General features: G+C 63.7%; 2 protein-coding genes across 2 annotated transcripts; both read right to left on the bottom strand.

The window, feature by feature from the left end:
• Positions 1–38: 38 nt before the first annotated feature.
• On the bottom strand, positions 39–3,391 carry PAQR6 (progestin and adipoQ receptor family member 6). Its single transcript, XM_029055456.1, has 4 exons — positions 3,302–3,391; positions 1,222–1,349; positions 587–690; positions 39–268 (listed from the first exon to the last, which is right to left on the bottom strand). Exons 1-4 carry the CDS (start codon positions 3,389–3,391, stop codon positions 39–41), a joined length of 552 nt encoding a protein of 183 aa, XP_028911289.1.
• On the bottom strand, positions 3,190–13,556 carry SMG5 (SMG5 nonsense mediated mRNA decay factor). The gene is made up of 23 exons (XM_029055960.1): positions 13,472–13,556; positions 11,567–11,665; positions 11,196–11,319; positions 10,925–11,081; positions 10,710–10,799; positions 10,361–10,450; positions 10,193–10,271; positions 9,186–9,311; positions 8,770–8,838; positions 8,333–8,556; positions 8,021–8,155; positions 7,800–7,809; positions 7,128–7,765; positions 6,832–7,007; positions 6,564–6,639; positions 6,086–6,261; positions 5,817–6,008; positions 5,594–5,653; positions 5,266–5,425; positions 5,045–5,135; positions 4,388–4,462; positions 4,084–4,222; positions 3,190–3,988 (listed from the first exon to the last, which is right to left on the bottom strand). Exons 1-23 carry the CDS (start codon positions 13,543–13,545, stop codon positions 3,905–3,907), a joined length of 3,144 nt encoding a protein of 1,047 aa, XP_028911793.1. The 5' UTR covers positions 13,546–13,556; the 3' UTR covers positions 3,190–3,904.
• Between the last annotated feature and the right edge of the window lie 5,060 nt (positions 13,557–18,616).

Here is an 18,616-nt window from a genome sequence, read left to right as displayed (position 1 = left end):
CATTGGTTGGGGGCCGGGGGGAGCCTGGGGTCTTGGCCTCACCCGCTGTCGGGTTTGGGGCCGGGGCGGAGGGTCGGCGGCCACCGGCAGCAGGCGAGCGGTCCGCGGGGCTCCGGTGAAGGCTGCAATGATGGCCCCGTTCCCAGCCACGGGGTCCACGGCGGCCGCCGGCGACGGGGCCGCCGGGCTCCTGTGTCGGCCAGCACCGCCTCCATTTGGAAGTGCGAGCCGAGCCCGGCAGAGATGTGGAACAGCTGGGGTCCACCTCCTGCTGGGGGAAGGGACCGGATTACCGCCCCCACCCTGGCCTGCCCTGCAGCATCTCCCCCAACACCGCTGTCGTTGAAGCATCCCAGGGCACGTGCGTGGCCAACAGCTGGTGAGCAGTGAGGGTGGTATCCTATGGCCGGGGTCCGGCTCCTCTGGGCCCGGGAACCCTCAGTCCCCAGCCCCCGGCATCAGCTGTGGACGAAGCGGCCTGGGGACTGGGCGAGGCAGGGGGACAGAGGAAGCTGCTGCCGGCAACAGGTGCTTGGGGTCAAAATCAGGCCGCCTCCTCCTCCTCTCTCCATTCCCCGCTCCCTGCCCGGTATCCGGTGGAAGAGCGGGAGACTGTCAAAGCAGAACGGATAGGCGGAGCCCACCGTGCGCAATGCTTTACTGAGCCGTGGATTTTCCAATTCCGAGAAGCTGGCAGGGGCGGGGAGGGGTCCTCGTGCAGGACAGGGTCACGGGGAAGGGGAATCCCGCTGGGGTTTAGGCCGGCTGGGGCCCGGGGTAGCAGGACATTCCAGTGAGGGGGTACCGGGGGGTTAGCAGGACGGGCCGGCGCACAGCGGGGAGTTGAGCGTGGCGGTGCCTACCCCCGGACGTGACTCCTCCTTCAAAGCCTTATGGAAGGCCCATCTCCTCCAGGAGGCCTTCCCTGACTGACCCCTCCTTTACTCTTTTCCCACTCCCTTCTGCATTCGTTATTCCCCCTCCCAGCCCCACAGCACTTAGGTCCATATCTGTCATACATTTATTTATACGTGTCTCTCCCCTAGATCGCGAGCTTATCGAGGACAGGTAATAAGTCTGTTGACCGTTGTAGCATACGTTCCCAAGTGCTTAGAGCAGTGCTCTGCACACAATAAGTGCTCAATAAATACGAGCGACTGGTCAGCAAAGCCAGGGATCCACAGGGTTAGGGGCTAAGGGGCCTCTTTCCCCACCCTTCACCAGATGGGTAGGAAGTGCGTCCAGATGTTGACCGCCTCATCGGTCATCTGGAAGAAACTGAGGATGCAGCCCACGGCTGAGCTGGTAGGTGGGCGGTAACCCGAGGTGATGTCACCGCCCCAGAACACCTGGCCCGAGGGTGGGGTCACAGACTAGCTGGACCTTGATCCACGGCCTCCTCCCTCCACCGGATGGACTGGCAGATTTCCGGACTGAGGACGATCGGGGTCAGGGTGGGCCCCGACCTGGAGATTTTTCCCTCCCCCAAGACCTGCTGAGCTCTGTATTTGCAGGGACAGCATCCCCATCCTGTGCTGAGGAAGGGGGGGGGGTGTATGTGTGTATGTCTCAGGGTGCTGTCGTGACACTTGGCTCGGGTGCAGGAGCACGAATGAGATGAAGAGGAAGGAGCTGTCAGTCCCCCGTCGTCGTCCCCCCCGTCCCCCCCCCCCCACCCCGTGGAGCTGGGGCAGTTCGTTGCTAAGTTTCGCAGCTCTGCTCCCCTCCCTTCCTGACCCCGCCTGGGATCCAAGCCTTCCCCAGTTCCCCGAGAATGGGGAGAAGGGGAGAGTGGCCACTCGCCAGACTGGACTCAGCCCCCTTCCCCCACCTTGGGGTCTCAAGTGCTTCCTTCCTTTCATTTCAACCCTCCCCAACACACTCCCACCTCAAGTCCCCTGCCACGACCCCTCAAGACCCTAAGCTCCTTGTGGGCCGGGAATGTCTGTTGCATTGTTATCCTTTACTTTTCAAGTGCTTAGTACAGTGCTCTACCCACCGTAAGTGCTCAGTAACTACGAGGGAATGAATGACCCCTCCTTGCTTGGGCAGAGGGTGAAGGAGAGCTGTGCCCCTCCCCGATGGGACCCCCAACCCTTCGTCACCAGGCAGGGGGTGGGGAGCGTATGTGTCCATCCTTCTACCCGTCCAGTTCAGACCTCAATGTTCCCAGTGGTCCAAAAGCCCATCCGGCCCTCTGCCTTAGCTCCACACCCCTCCTCGCTGGGTACTGGGCCAGCCCGGAGGTGGGGAAATGGTCACTCTGGCCTCCTTCTCCCCCATCCTGGGACTTGGGGCTCCCGGCTTCACCATCATCCCCCAGTAAGGAGAGGGGGTCCTCTGGTCAGTTGAATGAGCGTGCGCGCGCTTGTGCCTGCACACCCGGTCTCCGTGGATATGGCTGCTGGGTGGTGGAGGCAGAGGGGTCGCGTCTATATTATCAAAGAAAATAGGAGGGGGTGGGCCGGATTTGACTGTCAGAGCGCAAAGCCCCCACAGGGTTTCCCCTCCGGAACCTGCGAGGGACCCGAAGAGCAGTGTGGTCTAGTGGGTAGAGCCCGAGGACTCGAGGGACCTGGGTTTGCCTGTGTGCTCATCTGCTGTCAGCACCTGTCTGCTGTGTGACGCTGGGCAAATCACTTCACTTCTCGGCGCCTAGTCAACTCGTCTGTAAAATGGGGGAAGCCCCCGAGCCCCATGTGGAGCACGGACCGTGTCCAACCTGCTTATCTTGCCTCGGCCCCAGTGCTCACTATGGCGCTGGCGCATTCTAAGCGCTTAACAGACACCTTCAAGATAAAAAAAAAAAGGCTGGAGTCCCCAGAGCAGGGTGGGGTCTTCCCCACTCGTGACATCGGCCACGGTGCACCCCACCCTCTCCCCCTCCGGGAAGACAGTCAGGCCTGTCCCCCTCCCGTGCCCCTCAGCCCCACTTGGGGAGGGGGTAACGGACAATGCCGGCTTTGTGAAGCGCCGACTGCAAGGCACCAGGGCTTTTGTTCCTCCTGGCGCAGGCGGCACCCAGCCCAGCGTGTGGACGGGGGCGGGGGGTCCCGGAAGCCGGCCCAGCACAGGGTTCGGGGATCCTGATGACCACCCCACTTCCCCTTCTCGACTTCCCGCCGGCCGACGAGCCGCCACCCCCCCCCCCAGGAAACAGAGACAGGAGGCCCCGGGGTGGGGGTGGGCGGGTGGGGCCCGTTTATTAATCTCCGTCCCCTTCCCGGTGGCCGGGGGAGGCCGCTCGGCTCCTCCACCGCCAGCCCCTCGGGCTCGCCCCCTCGGGGAGCCCCCGACCCGCGATCCCCACGGACTCGCCACGGCCGCCGGGGAAGGGGGTCCCGCCTTGGTCCCTCCTGGCCCCCTGCCCCGGGCGGCGCTGGGTCTCCATCCCGCAGGGGAGGTGAAGGGAGGAGGAGGGGGTGGGGCTAACACTGAACTGGGGACAGGGGCAGGAGAGGAGGAAAGGAGGAGGAGGAGGGAGCGGGCCCGGGTTCCGGCCGCTCCCCAGGCCCCGCGACAGGTCGTCCTCCCGCGGGAACCCCACGGCCGGGCGTCCCTGGGGGGCGAGGGGGATGGGGCGGGGAGGCGGCAGGGGCCGGACCCGGGGGCGCCGGCCCCCGCCGCAGGGTGAGGAAGGGGGATCGGGGGAATCGGGGGAGGGGGCGCCGCCGCCGGAGCCCCCCGGGCACTCTCTGCCTGTGTGTCCGACACCTTGAGGGAGCTGGGAGCCCCCCGGGCCCTCCCACGGCCCCTCCTCGGCCCTGTCCACCCCGGCGGGGGCCCTTTGGAGGGCGTGCGGGTCTGCAGGGGAGGCCCCCCCGGACCCCCGCCGCCGCCGCTGCCGGCTGGGGAGGGGGCAGAGAAGAGAGATCGTCGAGTCAAACCCGGCCCCGCCCTGCCTTCAGCCCATCTCTTTCCACTGCTTGTAGAAATCCACGATATTCCGCACGTCCACGCAGGCGTGGGCGGCCGCCTGCAGTGCCGCCTGAGGGGAGGAGACGGGGGCGGTCGGCCGGGCGGACGAACCCCACCCCCCGGCCCCTCGTCCCCCCCACCTCGGGCACGGGCGCCGAGACCGACCTGCACGGGGCCGGAGGTGGCGCCGGGGTCAGCCAGGGGGAGGCCGGTCAGCACGGTCACCATGCCGGAGGGGTCGTCTTCTCCGGCCCCCTGGGGCACGGTCAGCTGCTTGCAGCTGTCCAGGATCTTGTACAGGGTCCTGGGGGTAGACGGCGCTCGACCTGTTGCCCCAACCCCTCCTCCCGCCAGGGGCCAGGGGCCGCTGGCACAGTGGGTCCGTCTCACCCCCCGGCCCCCGCCACACCCGGCCCGCCCGCTGCGGGGCCGACGCGGGGGAGACGGGACGAGGGGGGCGGGGCCCTACCAGGCATCGGTGTCCTGCCGCTTCAACTTGTGTCTCTCGAAGCTCTTCCCGGCCTCCTTCTGACAACGGATGTACCTGCGGCCAAGGAACGGGGGGAGGGTCGGTGGGGCCCTCCGCTCCGGACAAAGGGGCCGTTGTGGGGCCGAGGCTCGCGAGCCGGGCCGGCCCCCGGAGACGCCCGGCCTCCTTTGTCCCTCCTGAGGGTGAAGGCCGGAGGGGTGGGAGGGGGGGCTGGGACGGGGCCCGAACTGCTGGAACGAGCGTCTCTGCGGGCTGCCCTTCCCCGACCTGTGGATAATGAGTCCAGGGGGAGGGGCCGGGGCAGGGTCTGCACATGGAAATCTCCTCCGTATCCCATCCCGGCAGATTGGGAAACTGACACCCACCTCGCCCCCGCCAAGCAGGGCAGGCCCCGACCATGGACCTCCACCCCCCGGGGGTCTGCCCGCCACGTTCCTCCTCATCTACGGCCTCAGCCCCGGGCCTCCGGCCAGGCTGACCCAGCAGGAGACCCCTCCGGGCACCCGAAAGGTCAGTCTACACCTCCGGTCATCCTCCCCGGGCCCACGTGGCTACAGTAGTTGCCCACGAGGTCCCTTTGGGAAGCAAGTGGGCCGGTGATTTGGGTGGGGGGTGGCCCCGCGGTCCCCCACTCACCTGTTTCCCTTTTTGAACTCGGCCTCCAGGAAGCGGATGGTGTCCCGGGCCCCGGGCAGCTCCTTCTTCAGGAAATCCAGGCCGTCGATGACTGTGCCGCAGGGGACGGGGGTCAGGGGTCGGCCGGCGACCCCGACCCTCGGGGACCCGAGCGGCAGGCAGGATGAAGGTCGGACCGCGGGTCGCCCCTGGCCTCCCCCCTCGGCCCACCCCGCCCGTACCTGCCCGGGGGATGATGACGATGAACCTGCCGCTGGTGGCCAGCTGGCGGAGCAGCGGGAGGTGCTGGCACAGGGCCTGGGTGTCGGGCACCAGGTAGGGGGACATGGCCGCCTGGGCCCGGGGCTGCTGCAGGCTGCCTTCCAGCTGGGACACCTCCAGCTGCGGGGGAGGCCTCAGAGTCGGCACGGCCGACGGACGTGGGGAGGCGGGGGTCGTGGGGACACGGAGTGGTGGCGGAGGGGGGCCGGAAGGGGAGTGGAGAGGGTACGGGGAAGGGGTCCGGGGCGGCGGGTGAGAGGGGCCGGGGCGGGGGGCGTCGTCACCCACCTGCAGCCGGAGCTGCGCCATGTCACGCATCAGACGGTTGCGCCGCGCCTCCTCCTGGGCCTGTGGGGCCGGGTCAGGTTTGGGATCGGGGGACACGGGGGTGTCGGGGGACCCGATCCTCGATCCTGTCCCCTCTCCCCCTTGAAACCGGGGCAGAGAGGTTGGCTGACCCCTCGCTGCGGGGGCCCGGACCGCCGCCCCGCCCCCCGAGCAGCCCCCTCACCATGCGGAACTGGGCCTGGGCTTGCTGCAGCACGCTGTCCTGCTCAGCCTGGGCGGGCGGCGCGGGGGCCTCGGGCACGGCCCGGGCGGTGCTGATGAAGATGCCCACCTCCGAGTTGAACTGCAGGACGCTGCCTTGCAGGCGGGCGATGAAGTGGCCGAAGCTGCGGATGCAGCAGACGCGCACGGCCGACTGCGGGGAGTTGGGGTGAGAGGCGGGCCGGGGTCCTCCCCTCCCGCCCCCGGCCCCGCCCCCGGCCCGGGCCGCACCTCCTCCACGGCGCTGAGCGCCGGCCAGGCCCGGTCGAAGCGGAAGTTGCGGTGGGCGGCGCGGAGCGGGGCCAGGTTGCGCAGGGCCATGTCCTCGGGGAGCAGCGGGCAGGCCGGGGGGTCGGGCAGCTCCCAGCCCGACAGCAGGTCCTGCAGCTCGGGGCCCAGGGCCAGGCCTGTGGGCGGAACCCCGAGCCTGTGGCCCGCGGTCTCACGGCCCGGCGACCCCTCCCCGTCGGGGGCCCAGGGGCCGGGAGCACACTGGCTACCGCGTGGCCCAGGGCGTTGGTGGTGCAGCCACCCCCTGCTCCGGGATCCGGTTACCCCAGGCAGGGTAATCCGCACTCACGCCCAACCGACACTCCCCCATCACCCCCTGGCCCCCACCCCCTGCACACGCACGCACACACACGCTCTCGGGGGTCGGCGGGGGGAAACGTTAACCCGGGAGGAGGAGAGGCAGCCGGCACCCCCTTACTGGGTTCCTGGAGGTCAGCGGCCGCGGGCAGCAGGTTCAGCAGGACGGACAGACGGTTCCACAGGCTCTGGGAGCTCTGGAGGGACAGCGGGGAAGGGGTCAGACCGGTCAGTGACCAGAGGCCCAGGTGGATAAAAGGATTCGGGGGGGGGGGGGCTTGGATAATCCAGGGCAAGGACGACCCCATGGGCGCCAAAACCCCCAAGACACGGGCACTCCCAGAGAGGAGCCCCGGCGCCGGGGGGGGGGGGGGGGGGGGGCAACGCACCTGAGCACACATGATTATGAGGTCCGTGTTGGTGCGTAGCCAGTCCAGGACCACCTTGACCGTGGGCAGCAGCCCCTCGGCCGCCAAGATCCACAGCTTCTCCTGGACGCTTCGTTCGGGCCGGCCCGAGCCCCCGCTGGACACGCTCCCCTCCGATTCCGTCCCCTCGTCGGACGCTGCGGGGGGGGCGGGCGGGGCCGAGTCAGCACCCCCCGGGGAGCCCGGCCCGCCATCGCGCCCTCCGCCGCTTCCCGCCCACCGACCCCTCCGCCTCCCCGCCCCCCCCGGCCGCTCACCAGGCTCGGCCGGCGCCCCCGGCCCCCCGTTGAGGCAGGGCTGGCGGGCCGGGGGCCGGGGCGGGGGCCGGAGGACCACGTTGTTGAAGGTGGGGGCCAGCCGGAAGCAGCGGCGGTTCTGGAACAGCTGGGTGGACATGGCCTGAAGACTGCTGGCCATGGCCTCGCTGGGGGCCGGCGGCCCGTTGGGCAGCTCGGGGGCCTGAGGACCCCCGCCGCCCTCCCTCGCCTCCTCCCCCTGCTCCCCCAGCTCCGGCTCCTGCTCCTCCTCCTCTTCCTCCTCCTCCTCCTCCTCTTCTTCGTCCTCCTCCTCCTCCTCCTCCATGTCTTCCAAGTCCGAGCGCGACTCCTGGCTGTTCATGTCCGAGTCGCTGTCGGCGCCGAAGGCGGCCCCGGCCCCGTCGCCGCTGCGGCCGGAGCCGCTGCCCGAGTCGGCGCTGCCCCGGCCCGACTCCCCGCTGGCGTCCGACTCGAAGCCCTCGCTCAGGTCGCTCTGGTCCTCCCCGCGGGCCGGGGCCCGGCGGCGGCGCATGCAGGACAGGCGCGAGGTCAGGCGCGAGGCCCGGCGGCCCTTCCGCGAGGCGGCCGGCTCGGGGTCCGGCTCGGGGTCCGGCGCCGGGGGGGGGCCGCGTCGGCTCCTGCTCCGCGCCCTCCCCCGAAGGCTCCCGGGGCTCCGGCTCGTCTGCGGCGGGGGGAGGGGAAGGCGGGGCTTCAGCCCGGGTTCCGGTCCGAGCCTCCGCGTCCCCGCGGCCCACCCGTGGCGGGGGTCCAGAAAGGTGCAGGAAGAACCCGGGGGGGGTCCCCGCTCCCCTTCCGCTCTCTCTGGCAGGCCGGCTCCCCACGCCGGGCCCCTGGGGGCTCGTCCGGGGGAAGGGTCCGGGGCGTCCAGCTACCTGTCCCGTCCCTCTGGAACACGGGTGCCGGCTCCCCTTCCTCCAGCTCCGCCTGCAGCCGGATGTTGACGTGGTTGATGAGGTGGGAGAAGAGGGCCAGGGTGAAGGCGATGGCGGCGCCGTACTGCTTAGAGCCTGTGGGCGGGGGGCGGGTCAAGGACAGGGCCGGGGCCGGTCGGGGAGCCGGCAGTGAGGAGGGGGGTCGGGCTCCCTCCAGACCCAGGCGGGGAGGGGGGGCTCTGGGTCCCCAGACAGCGAGGCCTGGATGGCCTCGGCCTGGCTGGCGGGAGGGTCAGGGGTCGGCCCAGTCACCTGCACGCTTCAGGCTGTGGACGCTCATGAGGCAGGTGACCACCATGTGGAAGACCAGGAGGTCCGGCAGGAAGGAGCCCCCGGCCCCTCCGTCGCGCTCCTCCTCCTCTTCCTCCTCCTCGCCGGGTGGCCCCAGGCCCGGGGGCGCCGCCACGTAGAACAGGCACAGGTTGAAGTCCTCCAGGACCGCCTGGCACAGCCCGGTCAGCTCCGCGTCGGCGGAACTGTGCCGGTCGGGGGAGACGGGCGGCGGGGTCAGCGGCAGGGAGGCGGAGGGTCCGCCGGGGCGGGGTAGATGCATCCACTACAGCAGGAGCGCTGGGGGTCGGACAGCGGGAAGGACTTCCGCGGGGCAGGAGGTGGATGGCGAGGACCGGGTGGCGCCCCCTCCCTCTGCCGCCCCGCCCCCTCCGGACCGGCCGGGCCCCTTCCCTCACCTGCCCTTGGGCTGCAGCAGGCTCTGCAGGTACATGAAGCTGACCAGGAGGCGCTTGATGTCTCTGCTCCTGCGGCCCAGCACCCCCCGGCCCCGGGTCAGAGCCGGGGAGGTCGGCGGGGGTGGAGCCGGGGGAGGGGTCTCGGAGGGGTTGGGGGGGGGGGTCCTCAGCGGCAGCGTTTGTCGGAGCAGGGGGATGGGGCCTCGGTGGGGTCCAAACCGGGGAGGCGGGGGAATCTCCGGGGTAGAAGCTGGGATGGGAGGGGGTGGGACCCCCCGGGGGGAGGGGGACGGGAGTGCCTGTATGGCCAGAGGAGGGTCTCTTCCAGGGTCCGAGGCGGCCGGGACCGGGGAACGGCCGGCTCCGCGCCCGCCCCGGCCCCGCCGGCCGCCGCCCTCGGGGGCCCCCGACCTCACCGCTTCCTGCCGGGTGGCAGTCTGCGGGTCTCTCCCCGGTGCAGCTGCCGGTACGTCCGGGCCGCCTTGTCGAACAGCCGCTGCAGGTTTCCGGCCGCCCCCTCGAAGGACACGTCCGACTGGATGCTGAGGGGAGGGCGGCGGGGTCACGGCCCCGCCCGGCTTCCCCGGGGCATTCCCACGGGCCGCTCCCCAGGGACCCGGCGGGGACCCGGGCTCCGGGCCGACCGGGGCCGTGTCCCCACGTCACCCTGGCCCGCTGTAACCCGGCTCTCTCTCATCCTCGCCAGATCTCCCGCTCTCTTCTCTCACCTGACCCCGGCTCGCGTTTTCTTTCTGCTGAAGGTAAGGACTAGGTCCATCTGGCCCGGGCCCGCCTCTCCCGCTGTGGAAACCTCACCCCCTTCTCACCCGACAGGCCCCCGACTCTCCGCATAGACTACGCCTCCGACCCTCACACCGCCTCCAGGCGGCCTCCCCGGCCAACCCGTCACCCCCCGACTGCCACTTCCACGACACCTGGCTCCTGGGCACCCTTAACGCCCCTCGGTCCGTGCCTCTACACTCTATCGCTTCCTCCTAGCTGACGTCTACTTCGGGGATATTTCTATTAACGTCTGCCTCCCGCTTTAGACTGTAAGCCCGTTGTGGGCAGAGAATGTGTCCATTTGTTGTTATACTGTACTCTCCCGGGCCCTAAAGTACAGCACCCTCCACACAGTAAGCGCTCAATAATACCACTGATTGACCGACTGACTCCCCGAGTGCTGTCACGGTGTCACATCCTTTCCCCGGTGCTCAGTACAGCGCCCTGCACCGAGGAGGAAAGGGCGCGGCTAGGGAAGGGGGATCCCTCCGGGAAATGGGTGGACGGACCCGTCTGGCCCCGGGGTTGGTCCTGCAGGCGAGCCCGGTGAGGGCGGAGGGGAGGGCCCAGGGGTGAGGGGGTCAGGCCGGGCTTCCCTCTCACCCGTTCCCCTCTCCTGGCAAGAGAGGGTCCCACTCACCACCGCAGGTAGCAGTAGGTGGCCTCCACGTTGTAATACTTGCTGCCGGCCAGGGTGCCCAGCTGGTTGAAGGGCATGCCTGGGGGGTGAAACCAGTCACAGTCTGTGAGCCCACCGCCTCCCTCCTCCCCCTCCGGGGGCCCGCCCCTGGGGTCCCCGCCCACGTACCAATCTGGGGGGCCACAGACAGGGCCTGGTAGTAAAACCGCTCAGCGAGCCGCTCCGTGTCCAGGCCGGTCAACTCGTTCTGGTAACGGGCTGGGGGCGAGAAGGGGAGGGGCCACTGCTGCGGCCCTGCCTTTCGCCCTCGGCCCGTGGAGGCCCCCGACTCGGGGGTCGGGGTGGGGGACCGAGAGCCCGGCCGCCAGCGATGGGCGGATGGGGCCAGGAGTCCTCCCAGGGCTGGGGACAGGGCGCCCCGGCCCCTCGGATGGGGTCACGCCGGGAGGGGTGGCCCGGGGACGGGGTCACGGGTATGATGGGGGGGGGGGAGACGGGACAAGGTCGGGGTCCTCACCCAGGTCCCCCAAGTAGACGAGGCAGCGGTGACAGGCCATCTGGGCCCAATCCATCTCCTTCGCTGAGGCCGACACCGGCTTCCTGAGCCCTGCGGGGGCGCGAGCCAGGGTGGCCTGCACTGAGGGAGGCGTCCGTCCGCAGCGGGAGAGAGGCCCCCGCCCGGCCCCTCCGCCCCACCCCCGGCCCTCCCCTGCCCAGGGGCGGTGCACGGACCGGCCAAGGGGTCGGTGACGTGGGTCCAGTCGATGCAGCGCTGCAGCTCCAGCTGGTAGTGGGACTGAACGTAGAGCAGCAGGTGCTGGTAGAAGCCGATGCCGGCGACCAGATGGGTGCGGTAGGCGCACTCCAGCGCGCTGCGGCTGTGGATGTGCTACGGGGAGGAGAGGGGGCGAGTCAGCCCCGGCCGGTGGAGGCGGTCGCCCGGGCACCCAGCGCGCCTTTCGGCCTCTCCCGCCCCGGCCCCGGCCCCGCCCCCGCCGGGCACCTTCTTGTTGGTCTTGATGAGCTGGACGACCTCGTAGTAAACCTTCCGCCACAGCAGCTCCTCCGCCTTGCGCCCATAATCCACAGGGTGCAGGAACATGAGCTTGACGCACAGCTCCCGTAGCCTGGGGGTGGAGCGGAGGGCGGGCGCTCAGGTCCATCCCGCCCTCTCCGGGGACCACCTGAGTCCGGCTGACTCAAGCCACCCCCTTCCCACCCCCGGCTGGGGGGCACGCGTGTACATCCGCGTGTGCCCCGCCTCCCCGCCCTGCCTGCCAGCCCCTCCAGAGCAGGGACCGGACCTCCTTCTCCTCCTTCAGCTATAGGGTAGGCCTGGGTCGCCAGGACGGACGGATGGACGGACGGACTCACTTGTTCCTGAGGCTGATGTTCTCGGGCTTGAACACCTCCTGATAAGCAGTTTTACTGCCCAGAATCAAGTCCAGCCGGTGCACCGCCTCCACCACGGCCCTGCCAGACGGACAGACAGAGGGAAGTTCAGACAGACGGGGCCCAAACAGGACTCGGGGTCAGTTAGCCGATGGCTATGTCGTTGGGGCCGGGGGTTTGGGGGGGGGGGGGTGCACGCTGAGCCTACAGTGGGAAGGAGTGAGGCTAGAAGGCAAGAGCCGGGGAGGAGGCGTAGGAGCGAGGATGCTGGCCTCCCTGAATTCCGAGAGAGTTTACATCCCCATTTTAAGCTGAGAAAACTGAGGCACGGAGAAGCTATACGGCTTGTCCAAGATCCCCAGGCAGGCAAGCGGCAGAGCCAGAATGAGAATCTAGTTATCCCGCCTCCCAGGCCACGCTGCTTCCTCTTAATTAGAGACCCTTCCTCTAATTAATTAAGGCAGCTAGACTATCAGCGCATTGTGGACGGGGCCCTGGTCTACCAACTGTGTTATACCGTAATGTCCCAACCGCCTGGTACAGTGCTGTGCACAGAGTCAGCGCTCAGTACCACTGATTGTCTGACTGCTCCCCACTTGGGTACAGAAGGGGTCCTGGCTTGTGGGAGTTTAAAGGGACAAGAGGTGGAAGGAGCATGGCCTGTGGCAAGAGCATGGGCTTGGGAGTCAGAGGTCATGGGTTCAAATCCCGGCGCCGCCACCTGTCTGCTGTGTGACTTTGGGCAAGTCCCTTCACGACTCTGGGCCTCAGTTCCCTCATCTGTCAAATGGGGATGAAGACTGGGCGCCCCATGGGGGGACAACCTCATCACCTCGTATCCCCCTGCAGTGCTCAGAACAGTGCTTGGCACAGAGTAAGCACTTAACAAAAACCATGAGCAGCGTGGCTCAGTGGAAAGAGCCCAGGCTTGGGAGTCAGCAGTCGTGAGTTCTAATCCTGGCTACGCTGCTAGTCTTCTGTGCGACTCTGGGCACGTCACTTCACTGGGTCTCAGTTCCTTCATCTGTCAAATGGGGATGAAGACTGGGAGTCTCAAGGGGGGGACAACCTCATCACCTTGTATCCTTCCTAGCGCTCAGAACAGTGCCTGGCACAGAGTAAACACTTATCAAAAAGCATACGCAGTGTGGCTCTGTGGAAAGAGCACAGGCTTGGGAGTCACTGGTGGTGGGTTCTAATCCCGCATCCGCCACTTGTCTGCTGGGTGACTTTGGGCAGGTCCCTTCACTGGGCCTCAGTTCCCTCCTCTGTCAAATGGGGATGGGGACTGGGAGCCCCATGGTAGGACAACCTGATCACCTTGTATTCCTCCGCAGTGCTCAGAGCAGTGCTTGGCACAGAGTAAGCGCTCAACAAAAATCATAAGCAGTGTGGCTCCGTGGAAAGAGCCCAGGCATGGGAGTCAGCGGTTGTGGATTCTAATCCGGCTATGCCACTTGTCTTCTGGGTGACTTCGGGCACGTCACTTCACCGGGCCTCAGTTCCCTCATCTGTCAAATGGGGATGAAGACTGGGAGCCTCACGAGGATGACCCCGTATCTCCCCCAGCGCTTAGAACAGCGCTTGGCACAGAGTCAGCGCTTAACCAATGCCATGATGCTGCTGCTGATTTGTCCATAAAAGGCGCTTAGTCCAGTGCTCTGCACCTAGTAGGCGCTCAATAAATACTATTGAATGAATGAAGGCCCCGCCCTGCTCCTCCCCCAGCCCCGCCCTCCCCTCGTCTCCCTCAGAGCGCGGCCACGCGCACGCCGGCCCCGCCCCCCGTCTCCCTCAGGGCGCGGCCACGCGCACGTCGGCCCCGCGTCCGCGCACGCCGGCCCCGCCCCCTCCCTCGGGCCGCAGGCCCCGCCCCCCCGCGCTCACCGGTAGAGCCGCTTGGTGTGCAGGACCTTGGCCTCGGGCTCGCTGCCGTCGGCGGGGGCGGGGCCCTGGCTCATGGTGGCCGGGGCCCGGGGGCCGCCCCGCTCACAGGCCGCCGCCGCCGCCGCCCGCCGCCCGCCACCGCCGCCTCCGCCGGCCCTGCCCAGCCGCCATCGCTGTGAGGCGGCTGCCCCCTCCTTCCCCCTCCCCCCCCGGCCCTCCTCTTCCCGGCCTCTGCGCCTGCGCCCGCACCGAACTCTCGCGAGACCGGCCGCGACCCGGCAGATCTCGCGAGAGCACTCGCCCGCCCCTCATGGCCGGAGGGCAGCCTCTGAGGGGCAGGGCCACCTTCGACGGACGCACCTAATCACAGTCGTCCTCATAATGATATTTAATAATGTTGGGATTTTTTAAGCGCTTACTATGTGCAGAGCACTGCTCTAAGCGCTGGGGGACATACAGGGTCATCAGGTGCTCCCAATCTTCATCCCCGCCTCAGTGACCTCATCTGTAAAATGGGGATGAGGACTGGGAGCCTCCCGTGGGACCACCTGATGACCCTGGATCTCCCCCAGCGCTTAGAACCGTGCTCTGCACATAGGAAGCGCTTAACAAATACCAACATTATTATGATTTTGTTTAATGAGATGTACATCACCCTGATTCTATTTAGCTGCCATTGTTTTTATGAGATGTTCTTCCCCTTGACTCTATTTATTGCCATTGTTCTTGTCTGCCTGTCTTCCCCGATTAGACCATAAGCCCGTCAAAGGGCAGGGACTGTCTCTATCTGTTACCGATTTGTCCATTCCAAGCGCTTAGTACAGTGCTCTGCACATAGTAAGCGCTCCATAAATACTATTGAATGAATGAATTATTATGAGGTCACTGAGGCCCAGAGAAGTGAAGTGACTTGCCTACGGTCACCCAGCTGACAGGGGGGCAGAGGCTAGATTCGAACCCATGTCCTCTGACTCCCAAGCCCCGGCTCTTTCCATTGAGCCGCGCTATATTTGTCAAGCGCTCATTATGTAATAATGCTGGTATTTGTTAAGTGCTTACTATGTGCAGAGCACTGTTCTGAGCGCTGAGGGAGATCCAGGGTCATCAGGTGGTCCCACGGGAGGCTCACAGTTAATCTCCATTTGACAGATGAGGTAACTGAGGCACAGAGAAGTGAAGTGACTTGCCCACAGTCACACAGCTGACAAGTGGCAGAGCTGGGAGTCGAACCCATGACCTCTGGCTCCCAAGCCCAGGCTCTTTCCACTGAGCCACGCTGCTATGTGCCAATCACTTTTCTAAGTGTGGGGGTAGATCCAAGGTCACCACGTTGTCCACGTTGTTCCAGTCTTCATCCCCATAAAATAAAATAAATGGTGGCATTTGTTAAGCGCTTACTATGTGCAGAGCACTGTTCTAAGCACTGGGGATACAAGGTGATCAGGTTGTCCCCTGTGGGGCTGACAGATGAGGCCCATTCATTCAATGGTATTTAATAATGTTGGTATTTGTTAAGTGCTTACTATGTGCAGGGCACTGTTCTAAGCGCTGCGGGAGATCCAGGGTCGTCAGGTTGTCCCACGTGAGGCTCACAGTCTTCATCCCCATTTGACAGATGAGGGAACTGCGGCCCAGAGAAGTGAAGTCATTTGCCCAAAGTCACACAGCTGACAGGTGGCAGAGCCGGGATTCGAACCCATGACCCCTGACTCCTAAGCCCATGCTCTTTCCACTGAGCCATGCTGCTTCCCTGTTCCCTGCTGTGCTGCTTAGAGCTTAATAATAATGTTGGTATTTGTTAAGTGCTTACTATGTGCAGAGCACTGTTCTAAGCGCTGGGGTAGACACAGGGGAATCAGGTTGTCCCACGTGGGACTCACAGTTTTAATCCCCATTTTACAGATGAGGTCACTGAGGCACAGAGAAGTGAAGTGACTTGCCCACAGTCACCCAGCTGACAAATGGCAGAGCTGGGATTCGAACTCATGACCTCTGACTCCAAAGCCCGTGCTCTTTCCACTGAGCCATGCTGCTTCTCTGTGTGCCAAGCACTTTACAAAGCGCTGAGGCGGGTACAAGCAAATCAGGTTGGACGTAACTCCTACCTCTCGTGGGGCTCATACTCTCCATCCCCATTTTCCTCGTGAGGTAACGGGGGCACAGAGAAGTGAAGTGACTTGCCCAAGGTCACACAGCAGATCTCTCTCCAGGCTCTCATCTCCTTCTGCCTTCAAATCCTCTCTACTTGGATGTCCTCTCGTCACCTTAAACTTAATATATCCAAAACAGAGCTCCTCATATTGTCAACTGGGTGACTGTGGGCAAGTCACTTAGCTTCTCTGTGCCTCAGTTCCCTCATCTGTAAAATGGGGATTAAGACTGTGAGCCTCACGTGGGACAACCTGATGACCCTGTATCTACCCCAGCGCTTAGAACAGTGCTCTGCACATAGTAAGCGCTTAACGAATAACAACATTATTATTATATTACCCCCCAAACCCTGTCCTCTCCCGGACTTTCCCATCACTGGAGACAGCCCCACCACCCTTCCTGTCTCACAAGCCTGTAACCTTGGCGTTAACCTTGACTCTCTCATTCAACCCACGTATTCAATCCGTCACCAAATCCTGTCGGTCCCACCTTCACGACATCACTAAAACCCGCCCTTCCCTCTTTACCCAAACTACTACGACGCTAATGCAATCACTCATCCTATCCCGCCTAGATTACTGCATCGGCCTCTTTGCTGACCTCCCAACCTCCTGCCTCTCCCCACTCCAGTCCTTACTTCACTCCGCTGCCCGGATCATCATTTTACAGACCCGATCAGGACATCACCCCCGCTTCAAAAATCTCCGGTAGTTGCCTATCCACCTCCATATCAAACAAAAACTCCTCACCACCGGCTTTAAAGCCGTCCATCACTTTGCCGCCTCCTCCCTCACCTCACTTCTTCTACAGCCCAGCCCGTCTACTTCGCTACTCTAGAGCTAACCTTCTCACTTTGCCTCCATCTCGCCTGCCTCACCTTCCTCCCTCCTCAAATCCACCCGACAAAGACTCTCCCCACCTTCAGTTCCTTGCTGAAGGCCCATCTCCTCCGAGAGGCCTTCCCTTCCCCACTTTTCCTCATCCCCCACTCCCTTCTGTGTCCCCTGACTTGCTTCCTTTGCTCTTCCCCTCCTTCACAGCCCCACGGTACTCATTTATACATCTCTGCAATTTTATTCATCTGTTTTATGTCCACCTCCCCCCTTTTAGACTGTGATCTCGGTGTGGGCAGAGATTGTCACTGTTTGTTGTTGCATTGTACTTTCCCAAACGCTTAGCACAGTGCTCTGCACACAGCAAAATGAATGAATGAATGACATGTGGGAGAGCCAGGATTAGAGGCCCTTGTCCCTCTTATTTTGGTATTTGTTTCAGCGCTTATTATATGTCGAGCACTGTTCTAAGTGCTGGATTCTAGTGAAGCATATGAGAAGCAGCGGGGTCTAGTGGATAGAGCACGGGCTTGGAAGTCAGAAGGACCTGGATTCTAATGCCAGCTCCGCTACTTGGGCAAGTCACTTCACTTCTCTGTGCCTCAGTTGCCTCATCTGTAAAATGGGGATTAAGACTGCAAGTCCCATGTGAGACAAGAACTGTGTCCAACCCAATTTTCTTGTATCCAACCCAGTGCTTAGTACAGTGCCTGACACATAGCGCTTAACTCATAACACAATTATTAGTATTATTATTATGTGGCGGGAACACACCCGAGTGCCCGAGGTATCTGGTGGGTTTATAAACCTTGTGGGGCTGAAAGCGAATCAGGGAAGGCTTGATAATAATAATTATTATTGTTATGGTATTTGTTAAGCGCTTACTATGTGCCAGGTGTACTAGAGAAGCAGCGTGGCTCAGTGGAAAGAGCCCGGGCTTGGGAGTCAGAGATCATGGGTTCGAATGCCGGCTCTGCCACTTGTCAGCTGGGTGACTGTGGGCAAGTCACTTCACTTCTCTGGGCTTCAGTTCCCTCATCTGTAAAATGGGGATGAAGACTGTGAGCCTCACGTGGGACAACCTGATTACCCTGTATCTACCCCAGCGCTTAGAACAGTGCTCTGCACAAAGTAAGCGATTAACAAATACCAACATTACTAAAGGAGGAAGTAGACTTTCAGGAGGGTTTCGAGTTTGGGTAGAGCTGTGGTCTGCCAGCTCCAGTCCAGTGGAGCAGCAGGAGCTAGGGCAGCTCCAATCTGGGGGAGAAGCAGGACTTGCCCAAGGTCACAGAACCCACGCGGCAGACAAGAGGCAGAGTGGGGATTAGAATCCAGGTCCTTCTGGCTCCCAGCCCCAGGTTCTGTCCACTAAGACAGGCCAGCAAGGTGACTGATGCAATAGTCTAGCTTGGTTTCATGCACCCTAGAGAAAAGTTCAGGCTTCACGACATGGAAAGACCAACAAAACACAGGAATGGGGGGGGGGGGTCTCTGAGGTCAAAGGGGGCACCCCAGAGGTCATCGCCTCCATCCCCCCACCTGGAAGACGTCAAAGGCCCGTCTCCTCCAAGAAACCTTCCCTACTAAGCCCTCTTTTCCTCTTCTCCCACTCCCTTCTGCGTCGCCCTGACGTGTTCCCTCTATTCATCCCCCTAACTCCAACCCCACAGCACTTCTGTCCCTATCTCTCATTTATTGATTTCTATTACTGTAGATCTCCCCCTAGACTGAAAGCTCATTGTGGGCAGGGAATGTGTCTATTATTATGTTGTACTCAGCCAAGCGCTTAGTATAGTGCTTCGCACACAGTAAGTGCTCAATAAATACAATCAAATGAATGAATATCTGTCATTTATTTATTGATATTAATGTCTGTCTCCCCCTCTAGCCTGTAAGCTTGTTGTGGGCAGGAAATCGGTTGCTGAATTGTACTTCCCAAGCACTTAGTACAGTGCTCCGCACACAGTGAGCGCTCAATAAATACGGTTGAATGAATGAGCATGTCTGTTTATTGTTATATCGTACTCTCCCAAGCGCTTAGTACAGTGCTTTCCACACAATAAGTGCTCAATAAAAACAGTTGAATGTATGAATGAATGAACTTTGGGCAAGACACTTCACTTCTCCGTGCCTCAGTTACCTCATCTGTAAAATGGGC

Source organism: Ornithorhynchus anatinus, chromosome X5 (assembly GCF_004115215.2).
Source record: "Ornithorhynchus anatinus isolate Pmale09 chromosome X5, mOrnAna1.pri.v4, whole genome shotgun sequence".
Taxonomy (NCBI): domain Eukaryota; kingdom Metazoa; phylum Chordata; class Mammalia; order Monotremata; family Ornithorhynchidae; genus Ornithorhynchus; species Ornithorhynchus anatinus.
The sequence above is the reverse complement of the archived record's forward strand: the minus strand, read 5'-3'. Positions and strand labels throughout refer to the sequence as shown.

Excerpts from the sequence above, each read along its gene's own strand:
- SMG5 (XM_029055960.1), bottom strand. The coding sequence starts at position 13,545 with ATGAGCCAGGGCCCCGCCCCCGCCGACGGCAGCGAGCCCGAGGCCAAG. Across the intron at positions 11,666-13,471 it reads CACACCAAGCGGCTCTACCG|GGCCGTGGTGGAGGCGGTGC; the intron begins GTGAGCGCGGGG and ends TCCGTCTGGCAG. Across the intron at positions 10,272-10,360 it reads GTCTGTGGCCCCCCAGATTG|GCATGCCCTTCAACCAGCTG; the intron begins GTACGTGGGCGG and ends TTCACCCCCCAG.
- PAQR6 (XM_029055456.1), bottom strand. The coding sequence starts at position 3,391 with ATGGAGACCCAGCGCCGCCCGGGGCAGGGGGCCAGGAGGGACCAAGGC. Across the intron at positions 691-1,221 it reads ACGCACTTCCTACCCATCTG|CTTCTCGGAATTGGAAAATC; the intron begins GTGAAGGGTGGG and ends CGCCCCTGCCAG. Across the intron at positions 269-586 it reads GCTCTTCCACCGGATACCGG|GAGGTGGACCCCAGCTGTTC; the intron begins GCAGGGAGCGGG and ends TTCCCCCAGCAG.